At 39.6% G+C, this 15,125-nt stretch overlaps 1 protein-coding gene across 4 annotated transcripts in view; it reads right to left on the bottom strand.

The window, feature by feature from the left end:
• Positions 1-15,125, bottom strand: part of Snx9 (sorting nexin 9) — a 97,515-nt gene that overhangs the window by 3,456 nt on the left and 78,934 nt on the right. For all 4 annotated transcript variants that reach the window (XM_020156870.2, XM_074071593.1, XM_074071578.1 and 1 more), the window contains 6 exons: positions 12,786-12,889; positions 10,974-11,077; positions 8,897-8,974; positions 3,722-3,798; positions 2,405-2,494; positions 604-718 (listed from right to left, as the gene is read on the bottom strand). In XM_020156870.2, coding sequence (XP_020012459.1) covers positions 604-718; positions 2,405-2,494; positions 3,722-3,798; positions 8,897-8,974; positions 10,974-11,077; positions 12,786-12,889 — 568 coding nt within the window. The remainder of the gene's footprint in view (positions 1-603; positions 719-2,404; positions 2,495-3,721; positions 3,799-8,896; positions 8,975-10,973; positions 11,078-12,785; positions 12,890-15,125) is intronic.

The following is a 15,125-nucleotide window of genomic DNA, read 5'->3' on the forward strand; positions in this document are numbered from 1 at the left end:
TAAGTGGACCTAATTTGGCTGCATTTGGCAAAGGGCCAGTTCTCAGCATATCGCCCTAGAAAGAGGCTAGAAAAAGGAACTGAACTCTTCAGTGGTGGACATCTTTCTTCATCTGCCTAGGCATGTGCAAGCCACCCATCCACCCAAACCCAGGAACAGCCATTTACTGCTGCTATCTGCTCAAACACACTCAAATCTCTGAAAATTAACTAATGTCTTCTCTTATGAATAGTCAAACTATGCCTATTGATCCCTACAAAATCCCCTTTACATTCCAGGTCCTGAGGCATGAGAGTTGCAGACTGCTAAGAGCCAAACTCTGGAATTTTAATAGAGCATTACGACATTAAGGACTACAAAAGGAATCTTCAAGAGCTCAAAGAAGTAACAAAATGTACAGGTTTAATCAAGCTGTCATTCACTGCTATAACAAGTACATGTGTGCAAAAAGAAATATTACAGATTTTCATTGACATTGTGATCCTGCAAGCAAAGGGCTAAAGAAGGTATTTTAAATTGATTCTTATTTATTTGACTGTTGCTCACATTTGGTCTTCTAGAAAGGGAAGCGTTGACTTTGCTACTCCTGACCCCTTTTCTTACCTTGCAAAGCATAAGACATGGTGCCCACGCGCTTTACCATAGTCTGTTTCTCTTGTGGGGTGATTTTACTAGTTGCAACTAGCTTATCACTTTCTTTCACTTTTTCTATTGCTCCCTGTGAAATATAAAATGCAACAGTATTACTAAGATAAAACAAAAGGATTAGTCATTAGTTTACAAATATAACAATGCCGCAGGGCCTGGCTCAGGCTTGTAATCACAGTTACTAGGGAGGTAGAAGCATAAGGATCTCATTTGAGGTCAGCAGGGATAAAGGTAGGGAGACCTGGTCTCAAAAACAGAAATGAACAGAAAGGGGCAGAGGGGGCAGGGCTCAAGTGGTAGAGCACATGCCTAGTATTCATGAGACCTTGGGTTCAATTCCCCATATTGCAATACACACATACACACATATATACATACAATACAGTAATGCTTATATATTCTGTAACTGACTTGGCCCTAACAAGAAAACATGGCAACAAAAAAGAAAAGAGGAAAACGTCTAAATTCAATTTCCTTCAAGTCTCTTGGAAACCAAAAGACTGCTTGATAAATGTAACTAACCGAAAGTTTCAGCTTTATGCTACAACAGAAGAGAAAACCAAATAGCACATGGTCTCTCAAATATTTCTAAGAGTGGTATAAAATAAGAAAACAGGCATCCCATAGGTTCAGAAAGTCATGTGATTAGGTACAATGCAATGTGTCTCTTTTTTATTATAAAATGGAGTTTTTATGAGTTGGTGTTTGAATGTGCCAACTGTAAGGCTTGCCTTTACTTTGATTTTTGTAAGAGGCACTGACTCAAATTTATGCTGAGAAAGAAGTAGTTGTATAATCTGCTTCCGTAGCATCCACTGCTAGTTGATTAGGGCCGTCTGCAAAGGAAAACTATATCTTTTCTGCATAATTAGGCTCCATGCCTAGAACTCTAACTTGCTGGTATAAATTCCTACGAGAAGGTAACTGTTTTGGGTTCTATATTAAGTTATCTGAAGTCATACAAGGTTCATTTACCTATGCACCCCTTCATGGTGCTTAAATTATAAAGCAAACATACATGCAAACATTGCATATAAAGCAAACATGCCCACATTGTTAGATCACAGACCAGCCCTTTATGAAGACTTCTCTAACAAATCCAAGGACATCCCAATATACCAGAGTACCACATGCCAAATACTCATGACTAAGGTAACAGATTTTGAAAAAGCAAGAGAAAAATGAACCTGAATTAAAATGTGATGATACTCCAAAACCAATTTTAAAATAGTTTAAAAACCTTCATAGTGGGAATTACAGCTTCTTTTTCATTGATAAAGATGAACATCTAAGCTGCCTGTAATCCCAGCACTTGGGCTGAGGCAGGAGGATCTGGAGTTCAAGGCCAGCCTGGGCTATGCAACAAGACCCTGTCCCCCCAAAACAACACAACACTGAGCATTTAAAACAATTATGCCAACAGGTCCTGTCTGGGAGGTTGGTACCAGTGTGTGGTGGGGAGGATGTATGGAAAGGGTGTAGGAGGATAAATATAGTGCAAATACCATATACACATGTATATAGATGGAAAAATGAGACTCTTGAAACTATTCTAGGAATGAGGGGAGAGGGGATAAAGAATGATGGAGGTGGTGAATTCAAGTATGATATATTTGATATATTGTAAGACCTTTCGTAAATGCCACGATGTACCCCCAGCACAATAAAAAAAAAAAGTAAATAAAACAATAACCAGGACTGTGCACATCTGCCAGGATTCACCTGTACCCTCTCTCATGAACACTGTGGCCATTACCTTGTGAGCACCAATGATGTCTGGGAAGCAGCCGAGAAAGCCTTTGTACTCATGATTGCACTCCATCAGGAAATGAAGGTCCTTTTTTGGCTACAAGACATAAGCTGGCTGTCAGTGGCAGAGGAGTTCAGAAAATCAAGGAAAAGAACTAGGATGTGGAAGTATGATAACCAAACCCTCTTGTACGATACTGAATAACTGGGGTTGGGCTTAGACCAGTTTTCCTAAAAGAAAACAATCTCCAAGATGAGTAGACTCCAAATGATATGCTGTAAAGAAAATGATAGACTATTACACAATTTTTTAGATTGATTTATAAAATTAGGTTTTTTTGAGGTGGTCTGAAACACAACACTATGAGGGAAAAAATTAGTCAATAATGTATGTTTACAAAGCGGACGTTGTTATATTTTAGCAGAGAATATAAAGATATTATCTAAAACCCTGTTAATCCTGAAGTGGCAACTTTAATTTTTTTCCATTTTTGCTGAATTATTATTTTTGACATCTATGTTACAGTTCTAAAAAGTATTATTTTTTAAGTATCAGCAATGTAGATACTAACCACATTATTGTGTGTACATGTGTGTTCATATATTAACACATTATTTCAAGAAGTCATCTGAATTTATTTATATTTTTAAATTTAGGGATTTAAGACAGCTTATTATGATTATTCCCCTTAAGGGAACTTATTGTTATCTGTAAAAAGAACTGAAATGGGTCTAGTAAAGACTCCCCTGGGCTGGGAATTGTGGCAGGTATTGTTTTTGTTTTGGTAGTACTGGAGTTTGAACTCAGAACATCATGCTTGCTACGCAGGTGCTCTACAACTGAGCTATAACCTGCCCCCCAGCATTGTTTTTTTTTTTTTTAAATCCTAGTAACCAGATAAAGTAGGTACTACCAAGACCACATAACAGGTAAGGAAACACAGGCTCAGAGAAGCTAAGCAACTGTCCAAGAAGACCCGAGCCAGTGTTCTCCTGCCTACATTATAACCCCTAACCCCTTGATGGCTAAGAGCGGATCAGAGATGCCAAGTAAACAGTCATTTAGGTTTCTTTTTTTTTAGTGCTGGAGATTGAACCCAGGGCCTCACAAGTACTAAGCAGGCACTGAGCTACAGCCCCAACCTCTTTCAGGTCTTGATGACACATTCTGAGAAACATTCTCACCTAACACAATTAGCAAAGGTACACAGGAACAGTAAAGAAAAGGATATCTATTTGGCTCTATCTTAAAATAGGTTTTAAATTAAATATGTGGATTGGAAAGCATATGATCTTAATTAGGATTGTGTGCTTATGTGAGTACCTGCTCTGCCACAAGACTGGCAATTTCTTCGTAAGTCTTCCCTGCTTCTGTTATTGCATTATTGAGGTCTGTTTCACCTGAAAAAAAGATCACAGTCTTGTCAGTGGCTAAAAGTTATGAATATTTTTCTTGCATTTTTTCTATTAAAATAATTTTTAGATTTTTAGTACATGTTTTATGGGCAAGTTTTATTATATAAATTTTCAGAACAAGTGAGAATGTCTCATGACTCCTCATCAGACCACCCCCCCCCACACCCCCGCAACTGGTCTATCTCTCTACTCCCTACCTCCCCTTTCGCGGGACATACAACCTTCATCCACAAAAGATAAAGACCCTTTAGAAAATAAGGGCACTACCACTGGACACCTAGGAGAAGACCATTGCTGTATACACTGCCAGCGTGTAAGCCTCTGGCATCTCAGGGCAGGCTGGCTGTTTGAAGCAGGATACAAGGAAGGTTCATGTGGCAGACAGGAGATATATGTTATATTTTTCTGTGGGTTCTTCTTCCTACAGTTTTTATTTCTTGCAAACTTCCTTCTTGTGGAGTGTTGAGGAACATGGGTCATGTGCCTTATCCCCCACACTCAGTGTCACCAACCACATCTCTGTAGTGATGCTTACACGTTCCTCTGTCTCTGCCATGTCCTCACATAGTGGTTGACCAGATCCAGAAGATACAGTTTCCAATAGTTTCTACTTAGTGGTGCTATTCCTCTTCTATCATTCTTTTTTCTTTTTTGTAGTACTGGTGTTTGAACTCAGGGCCTTGTGCCTTAACATTTTGAGCCACTCCGCCAACCCTTTTTGCTTTATTTTTGAGACAAGGGTCTCATTTTTATGCCTGGGCTGGCCTGGACTGCAATCCTATTTATGATTCCCACATAGCTGGGATGAAAGGTATGAGCCACCACGCCCAGCTTCTTACTGGTTGAGATGGTGTCTCATGAACTTGTGTCTGGGCTGCCCTTGAACTGTGATCTTCCTGATCTGTGACTCACAAGTAGCTAGGATTATACAAGTGAGTCATCATGTCCAGCTTGATTCCTTAATAGTATCAGAATAATAAATTGATCCCCACCATCTTCCAAAGGTAGCCGAGATTAACTTTTATTTTATTTATTTATTTTTTTAATTTTTATTTTGTTATGTGCATACAATGCTTGGGTCATTTCTCCCCCCTTCCCCCGCTCCCTCCCTTACCACCCCCCCTATCCCTCGCTACCCAGCAGAAACTATTTTTCCCTTATTTCTAATTTTGTTGAAGGGAGAGTATAAGCAATAATAGGAAGGACCAAGGGTTTTTGCTGGTTGAGATAAGGATAGCTATACAGGCAAGATTAACTTTTAAAGTACCTTTACAGTTCTGGATTTAGATATATTTGACATGCTTCATTCCACAGCAATTATTACTTTCACTAATGCTCCAATTCTCTTCCATTGGCCTATGCAAGGCTCTAAAACTGGCACCTGTGTTCTTCTGAGAGGAGCCAAGAGCATTCTGCTGGGATGTGGTGTGGTACTAGGAGATGCTTCTTACTACTGGATGGGTTAACTGTCTCTAGGCCTTTTCAGGACAAATTGTAACTTTTTTTTAACAGAGGCAAACACATAATGAGCTCATGCCAATACTTCCAATTCAAACTTAGGACTGTAAGGGTTTTCTTGATTTAAAAAAGTTTTTATTTTACAAATCCTAATTGCTAACAACAGTATTATCTTTGCTTTACCTTATATTATATAAAATAGTTTTAGAATATCAATATTATATTGCTAATTACACGATTAGTGAAAATGACTAAAATCATTTTGCAGTCTTTCTACCTTCAGGCATCTGCTAGCAGGAATGAACAACCAATGCTGTTTGAAGGGGATTTGAGAAAATTCCTCTCCATGGGTCATGTCTTCACCTTGGTGTATGTGGTCATGTGTGTGATTCTGCTTTTTGGTTATAAGGGACTTTTCCCTCCATTGTGTTTTAAATTTGTTTTCTAATAATTGTGTAAAACATTCACACAGTTTCAAAATCAAATCCATAAAACCAGATGCTATCAGAAGTCTGGTTTCTATATCTGTCCCTGTCTTCCTCCAAAGATAAAAATTTAAGATTATTTATTGACTTATTGCCATATGCTAAGCCATAGAATGTAAAGTATTTCATGAGTTTGGCAGGGGTCACACTAACAGTCTTTGCATTATTCCAATGTTATCTCATTTACTGCTAAAGGGACAGTGACAGTAATATTTAATGGAATGATTTGCATGATTGCAACACCACATCATATAAGCACTGCTCTAAAACACAGTACTCAACAGTAGTGACCTCCATTGTTCTTTAATGGGAGAAGCTAGTTAATAGGAACTTGAATGGTTCTTTAAAAACTAATAACTTTAGTAAATTGAATGATGTTTAACATAAAAACGTTAGAGCGTGTATTTTTAATACTAGAAGAAGTGCCACGTACAGGGGTATCCAATAACGTACGGACAGATGACAGTACAGAAAGTAGGAGGGCTCACTAGGCAGCTTGCAGCACTCTGAAGGATTAAAGGGAAGAACACCTGCGGGCAGGCACAGTGTTTGACTGGTCACCTCTCTCGCTGCGTACCTTCCAGCTAGGTGTCCACTAGCTCTGCGGTGGCCTCAACCTACTGCTGTTTCTTCCTTTCCTCACACCGCTCTTTACATTTCCTTTCCTCTATGTTACTTCAGGCTAAAATTACACAGAGTATAAAACTCTGGAGAAAACCTGATCTTTTTGAAGGTATTGGATTCTGCTCTATTTTAAAGACAATGACAGTATGTGAATAGATATGTCTGCAGTGTAAAGCTTCTGAAAGAACTTCTTTGGAAATCATTTCCCACATTGCCAAGTCTTCTCTTTTCAAGAGCTTTTTTTTTTGGGGGGGGGCGGTGTTACAGTTCTATGATTTGAACTCAGGGCTTCCACTTGAGCCATCCCCATATCCCTTTTGGTTTTAGTTATTTTTAAGGTAGAATCTCCATGCTTCTTGCCTGGGCCAGCCACAGACGTGATCCTCTCATTTATGTTTCCTGTATGGCTGGGATGACAGGTGTGCACCATTATGCCCTGCTTTTTTGTTGAGATGGGAGTTTCATTAACTTTTTGCTCATGCTGGCCTTGAAATACAATCTTCCCAATCACCACCTCTGAATAGCTGGGACTACAGGCATGTATCATCACATCCAGTCTCTTTTCAAGGCATTTGGTCAATCTTCTGCACCCTCTGTTACCAGCATCATATCTAGTGAGTGGTGAGACACCCTCATCTCCTTCAGAATTGCTAAAGTTGTTCCCTTGGACAAAGTGAGCTAATATTTTAAAATTGTATAATTTAGATCTGAATGATTTCTCAGTTTTCCATGTAACTCCCAAATCTGGGCATGTGTATTATAACCTAGTGCCTAGCTCTAAAATTACTAGGATAATTGTTAGGCTTTCACTTCCAGTTAGGATGTGCACTACACAAGAGACCACTGCTCTTGACATAAGAAAATACCAAATAAAGTAAAAAAGTCATACTTTTCCTTAAGTATCACTGAAGCACTGTACAAATGAAAGAATCCAAATCAACCACATTCTGAAAGGGGAGAGCTCTGCCACCCTAGGCTACAGGTGAGTTTGACACATAAGGATGGGGGCCAACTAGTGACTTCCTGGAGACTCTAGAACAAACGTTTTCATCCTATGCACTTACCACAGAACCCTGAAGGTGAAAGGGTGCCTGGACACCCACGTGGACCCAAACAATGGCTCCAGTTCTAGTCCTGGTGCTTCCATCAACCACCTGTCACCCAGGCCAAGGTGCTTCTGTCATAGAGGCTCAGGTTCCTCATCTAGACCACATCTCCTAGGTACCTTTCAGTCTGTAAGTGTTCATAAGGCACAGGCAAGCCAGGCCCATGAGAACTATTCATGCATGCGACCCCAAATCTTACATTTTGGTGACAATTTCTTATTCCTTAAAATATTCAGAAACTGTCTTGTCTTTGCTGAGTACCAGGATCGACACCCTGGTGAAGCACCAATTCTATCATTTCTATAAGTGATGGGAGATGCAGTAGGCCCTTGGTATCTGCGTGGATACATGGTTCTAGGAAATGATATTGAGGAAAAGCTGCAAATGCTCAGCATGAGTAGAGCTTGACACAAATGATGGCAACGGAGGCCTCCCTAGAGCTTCTCTGCATCAACTGAGCTGGGTTATGCAGGGCGGAATGTTTTTTGATTGTGCTTGGTCAAAACTGCATGTAATAAATCCACAAATAAGGCAGCTTCCTGTACTCAAATTTAACACCTGTCACCCAGCTGACAAAAACATTTCCCTTTTCCTAAGGAACACTTGCAAGTGTTGCCAATGTGTAAGTACAAGGAACTCTAACTCCCACACAAGATATTCACTTATGAGATATACTAAAAACAATGTGCTTTAAGGAAAGACTTCAGACGTCATTTCTTCAAAGAGACTTGATGAAATCTGGCCTTTTTTCCCCTTTGCCTTCTTAACGATAAAACCTGACAGAATTTGGCAGAGAGATGAAGGGAGAGTGCTACTCTCCACAGAAACTTGCTACATTTAAACAAGAGCTATATCTGAGAGCAAAGGAAGGTAAACAGGCTGGCAAGAAAATACAAGTGTGATAACTACCCTCCACTTTTCTCCAAAGTCAAAGGTGAGACTGCAAAATCCTGTGTGTGTGTGCAGCCTTGTCAAGGAAATGCACAAGGTTATTGTTTGCCTGTAAGATCCTGAAGAGATGACAGGTTTAGACAAGACAGTAAAGGCATGTTCTCTCTCAAATGTGAAAGCCAGAAGAATAGATTTCAAAGTAGAAGAGGACAGAACAATGATTACGAGGAGGTAGGACGAGCAGGGGAAAGTTCATTAGGAGGAATAAATTCTAGTGTTCTATAGCACAACAGAGCGACTATAGTTCATAATGGACTATTACATATTTTAAGAACTAAAAGAGAGGTGCTTGAAGGCTGCAGATACAGAGAAATGACAAGGAGAGGGAAATGCTATCACCCCAATATGATCAGTCCATGCTGCATACAAGTATTGACATATCGTACTATAATCCATAAATATGTATAATTATTGTGTGCTCATTAAAAATAAAAATATTATAAGCAAACAAACACGTACCTTGATAACCGCTAGAACTAAACACTGTTGCTAAGCTCTGTAAGGCTTTTCCTATCTTCTGATATTCCTTTGGTAATGCTGAAAAAGAAGAAAGAATAAATTATTAACTAGTCCTCTAAGAAGACTGAAATGAGATTCAACTGTTTTTTTTAAAATGGTGATTACTTCATAGTAAAAGACATTTGAGGTGATCGAAAAGAATTCATCTTCTTTTAATAAAATGTTAATGCAAAATGAGTTTTCAATTTGTCATTTCTTTAATCAACTGTCATTTCAAATTGTTGCTCAATTAATGATGGATGCTATTATGATCAACCACCTTGTATACTCCTTCACTGAATGGAATTTGGAAGATTCCTAGCTTGTAAAACCTGTTCACACAACTTGGTCATTACAATAATCTTGTCTAGCAGACACAGAGACACCATCTCCATTTGGAGGGCTAGGAATATAAGCTGCTGCCAGTAACTGATGTGTCCAAGGTCACATGTAAACCAAAACCAACCAAACAGAAGCTCAAAGAACAAAGTGAGGTGAAAAATGGGCTCAGAGAGGAGAGGTGTGTTTGTTTCCTCGCCAGTACGAGATGACTCGCTACTAAGGTTCCTACCTAGGGTGCTCACACTCTACGATTCTAGGGTCATTCTGGAGTACCTCCGGAGAAGTTCCTGAATTTCAGACAGTGCTCTTGCATTTGCACTTGGTGCCCTAAAGGGTACCTGTGGCCTTTCCAAAGAACCTCTGCTTGATCTAAGTTACAGATTATCAGGACACCTGAATCCAAACTTCATTAACTCTGTTCTTTAATACCTTGCTTACTCTTTTGTACTGACTGTACTTTTTGCCTTTCCCTGGGGTTAAAGACACTCATTATGTACTCTACCACACAGAATTTTCACTTTATGGATTAGAAATTTTTAAAATCAAATTTGTGAGAGAAGTTATATCCTACACAAAGGTCTCAATCTTTCTCTTCTACCCCTAACAAGCAGCCTTGAGTCAGTATTCCCTGTAAGTTTGGTCTATGGATTATGTAAGAATGGAGCTGGCAGGCATCAGAAATAAGGGATTTGATTCTGTAAGCAAAACCATAATCCAGGTTTGCATGATGACCTCAAGAAGTATGACTGTAAGATCTGCGGTCACTTAAAACACATAAATTTAAGATTTGTTAGGATGGCCCTGTAGAAGTTTAAAATTAAAATGAATTCATTACTTTAAAAACTGAATTTGTAATTTTTAAATTTAATTAGTTAATAAGTAATTAACTAACTTATTTATTTTATGATGTTGGTGTCAGGGCCTCACCATGCCAGGCAGGTGCTCTGCCACTGAGCTACACCTTAGCCGTCTTATTTATACTCAGAGAACAGTGTCATTGGATTCTTGACTGTGCTGCTCTATCCTGGGCTATTTGACAGCACAGCTGCCTAATTCTGGGGATACAGGAAAAAAAAAAAAAAAAGGCTCAACAGCATGACAGTCTGCACATGAAGGACAGGGAAAGAGGAAGTTGTTAGAGCCTGGGAAGAGAGGGTAGAACCGTAGCTCACCAATCATCCCTCCTGAGAGGTGACCTAGCCTGTGTGTCCCATCTGATAATACTGTTTTTTCCTAAAAATTATGAATTTAGCCAAACATACCACATCTCACCACATGGATAAGATTAAAAAGCAAAATCATGAACCAGGCATAGTGGTGCATGCCTGTAAGCCTAGCACTTGGGAGGCTGAGGCAGGAGGATCAGGGCTACATGGCAAGTCTCTGTCTCAAAAATAAAATAAAATGTTAAGATTAAAAATACTCCCAGGACCCTCTAAACATGCAAACATTTAACTATCCACATATTATAAAACCCCAAATAACCAGAATTTAAATTTAAACCAGCATTATGAGATTTCTTGATTTGGCTATGATAAGGTCAATTACGGTTTTCAATTACAGTAGCAAAATGAGGTTGGGCCAAGCATATGGGAGTGACACTACTGCAGTTCATCATGGTCACTTCTGGGGGTGGGACAGGGTCCCCACAAAGATCAAGTCACACAACAGCTGAGTCGTGAAGAGTGGCACTTACGCCCTGTGCAGCGCTTCCAGTGCTCCTGCCCCACGGTCAGCAGCTCCTTCACACCATCATCCATGGCCTTGGTGAATTTCCCCACAGCATCGCACTTCTGTTCTCTGGGGGCAGAGAGAGCTGTCAGTCACACGAGGAGGACAAGCAATGTTGTCAGAGAGACACACACCAAACAGAACCATGTCTCTTCCGTGATAGCAACTGCCCTTCAACAAAATTAAGTCTTCAAATAGGCTGGATTCTGATTTTTAATGAACTGCTTAGAAGTCTGCCATTTATATTTTAACTTTGATTCTTTTCCTCCTCAATTCTTTGTGAATTTTAACTGCAATTATTCTTTTTTTTTTCTTTTATTATTCATATGTGCATACAAGGCTTGGGTCCTTTCTCCCCCCTGCCCCCACCCCCTCCCTTACCTCCCACTCCGCCCCCTCCCTCTCCTCCCCACCCCCTCAAAACCCGGCAGAAACTATTTTGCCCTTATCTCTAATTTTGTTGTAGAGAGAGCATAAGCAATAATAGGAAGGAACAAGGGGTTTTGCTGGTTGAGATAAGGATTAACTAACAATTATTCTAAAGGAAGTGAACTCGGCATCCCTTGAGTATCTTATTTAGGAAAATTCTGGGGGCACTAATGGTAGTTGTTCATTCACTCCAACAAATATTTTAATGGAACACAGACAGAAACCACGCCACCTAGTGGTACTGACGGTAAGACCAATTTAAGGATGTACATGTATCTACCAACCTGCAAAGACGGCAGTGTAATACTGAATGAAAACAAAGATTATGAAACAGAATGTAGGGCCAGAGGGTGTATCTTAGTGTCCAGCTTGTGTGAGGCTTTGGGTTCAGGCCCTAGCATCAAATATTTATAAACCAAACCAAAAGCAAAAAAGCCAGAATATATAGTAAGATCATTATATTTAGACAAAATTTTCCAGTAGTCACGTATAGAGGATTTGGAAGCCTATATACCCACATAATATCCTGAGTTCTCCCCACCCCCTCTGGGTAATTAGAGTATTGTGTTTGTGTTTTTTGGGTACTGTAGGTGTGGCTTGAGCAGCAGAGTGCCTGTTTAGCAAGCCTAAAGCAAATGAGAAGCCTTGGGTTCAAACCCCAGTCACACCAAAAAAAAAAAAAAGTATATATAATTTTTGACAACACATAGTAATGATTTTATAAGAAGACAAATTCTTAAAATAAAAAATATCCAAGATTTCTTATTAGTCCTTATATAGAAAAGAAGCTAACTGAAAATTTCAACTGAACTTGTATTTAACAAAGATTAAATGAGTAACACCAACAGATTAAAAACACACAGAAAAAGCAGGTTAGAGACTGTTTCCTTCAAAGCAGGGCTCAAAAGATTTCTACCAGGCTGGGGAAGTAGCTGAATGGTAAAGCCCTGGTTTAGCAGCACACAGTAGGCCCTGGGTTCCATCTCCAGCACTGTCAAAAACCAAAACAAATAAAACAAAAAAAGGATTTCCACTTTGCTTCACTGGATACTATGTGGGTGTTGGTGGCTCTGTGCCATTTTGTCTCATCACACTTCATCGGAAATAACTAACACTGTGTCAACTATGAAATCCCTGACTTCAAGGAAGCAGATCTTAATCTGATGTGGTTAGAAAGATGGTAATTCCACGTACACAGGTGTTTTCCTTGTCATCTGACTACAAAGCCCACTCACTCTGCAAACTCTTATCTGACCAAGTGAATTCCAACTGTAGCAATGCTGGGAAAGACTGTAAGCTAAGTCTGCATGCAGACTGAACAGAAGGAAAGTTTGGCAGTGGCTCTTACATTTCTATTAGGTCCAAGTCAGGTGCCTCTGGTTCCATGGTGGAAAATATCATAACTCCCACCAGCTCATCTTTCTCGGCCTTCCTCTTTCCAGTTTTCCATTCCTATAGATGAGAACAACAGGACAATATTAAAGTGACAGTACAGTCCAACTGGCCTTCCAAATTCCTCAACAGAAGCAGCTCACTAGTCATCTGTATCTTTCTCTTTCCAGGAAGCTTCTACTCCATTTCCTCTGAAGCAATGGAAGATGCCTGATATACCTCTATATAACCTCAGGGCATGACCCGCATCACAGCATAAGACAGGGGCCCTAGGAGGTGAGGTCTTCTGAAAGTGAACAGATTCAGACATATTCCTGTTCCAGTGGCGACCAACATAATAAACACAAACACAATATATGAATTTTAACAAACTTAATTGCTTTCTTAAAAAAGCTTAATGTTTCTTCTAAAATACAAGACAGGAACCAGTATTATGAGCCTTATTAAAAAAAAAAAAAACAACACACACACAGTGTCCAAAGTAGAAACAGCCAACAAATCCTCACACAGTGAATACCTGTGAGACTACCACTCTGGCTAAAAAAAAAGGAGAGTGGGGACAGGGGATGAGGCTCAGTGGTAGAGCACTTTCCTAGCATGTGTAAGGCCCCAGCACCACAACAAGAGTAACAACAAAGAGAAGAATGGGCCTTCTGGAACCCCTCAGGTTCTTCCTAACCACTACACCCCTGCTCTCCCCATTATCCTCTTTTATGACTGTCATTTCCTGTTTTCTTTAGAGTTTTACCATCTAACCATGCACCCTCAAATTATGGTTTTGCTTTTTTGAACTAAGAGAAACTCATAATAATATGTCCTGTTTTGTGCCTGGTTTCTTTTACACAACGGTTGTGGCCTGCATTGGCACTGCTGGTGTGATACTCTGCTGTACGGCTACTCCTGGCTTGCTTATCCAGTCTAGTGGTGGCCGCCTCTGTCAAGGTAGAACAAGGCTGATGTGTGCAGGCCTCCTGGGCTGTATGTGCTGTTGTTTTCTTGGTACATTCCTAGGAGCAGAGATGCTGGGTCCTTAGAGTGTCCAGTCTCAGGAGATGATGCCAAGCAGTTTTCCCACCAGCAGAGCCTGAGCTCCAGTGGCATCCCGCTTCATGGGATGTAGGTCTTTCTATTTTAGTCATTTTGATGCGTAGAGTGGCAGCTTAGTGTGGTTTTAATTTGCATGGTATTAAGTATTTTCTGTACATTTATTGATGATTCAGGTATCTCCTCCTTTTGTGAAGTATGTTATTAAATCTCTTCTACTAGATTATCTTTCTATCGTTTATATGGTTTTCAAAATTTAGCCCTTTGTTGGTTTGTTGCAAATATTGTCTATTTGGTAGTTTTTTTTTTTTTTTTTTTTGGTTCTGGCAGTACTGGAGTTTGAACTCAGAGCTTCACACTTACTAGCTAGGCAGGCACTCTACCACTTGAACTACTCTACCAGCTACTTTTTGAACTTTTAATGGTTCATCCCATAAAAAGAAGTTCATAATTTTAGTGTACTGTAACTTATTTACATCCTTTTGTCTAGTCACTTTTTCCTGAATCTTATTTTAGAAATTGTCTCCAATACTAGGGAGAAAGAGTTCTACCAGTCATTTTGTAGAATGGTAATTGTGCTGCCTTTCATATTTATGTATGTGAACCACCTGAAACTAGGTCTTAAATCCTGTCTGTACACAGTGGAAACTTTGAAACATGTACAGAAGTACACTCCCACAGATGGCTTTAACAACTACCAACATCTGAATCACTTCTTACTATCAGTTTAAGAGGGACATGAAACTTCACAGGAATGGCCAGCATCACCTGATGCAGTTTCCATAGTGCTACCTTTATGCCAACACCACGTTTAAAATGACTTCAGCTCTACAGTGAGTCTGACATCCAGGAAAGTTCTCCTACCTCTGCCTTCTCCAAAGAACACCACAGCTATGTTTTTACTTTTATTTACTTCTAGTAATTATGTAGATTCTTTGAGGCGTTCTATGTTCATCGTTGTATTAGCTAGTAATAACCACAGAAATAGTGTTTTCTAGTTCTATACAGTCATTTAGCAAGTGAGGAAAATTGTGGCCTGAGGAGAATGAATGCCTTAACCAAGATCACAGCAGTAATCAGAAGTAGGCCAGAGACTAGAAGGCAGGTGCCCTGACTCCAATTTCATTCTTTTTTCTTCTGTACCACTTTTATGATGAGCTGATCTTTGAAGGTGGTACCCATTAAAACAAAACAACCAATGTCTGGGATTTACTATTATTCTTAAACCATACTATGGATCAAACATGACCTT

Source organism: Castor canadensis, chromosome 1, assembly GCF_047511655.1.
Source record: "Castor canadensis chromosome 1, mCasCan1.hap1v2, whole genome shotgun sequence".
Classification (NCBI taxonomy): Eukaryota; Metazoa; Chordata; class Mammalia; order Rodentia; family Castoridae; genus Castor; species Castor canadensis.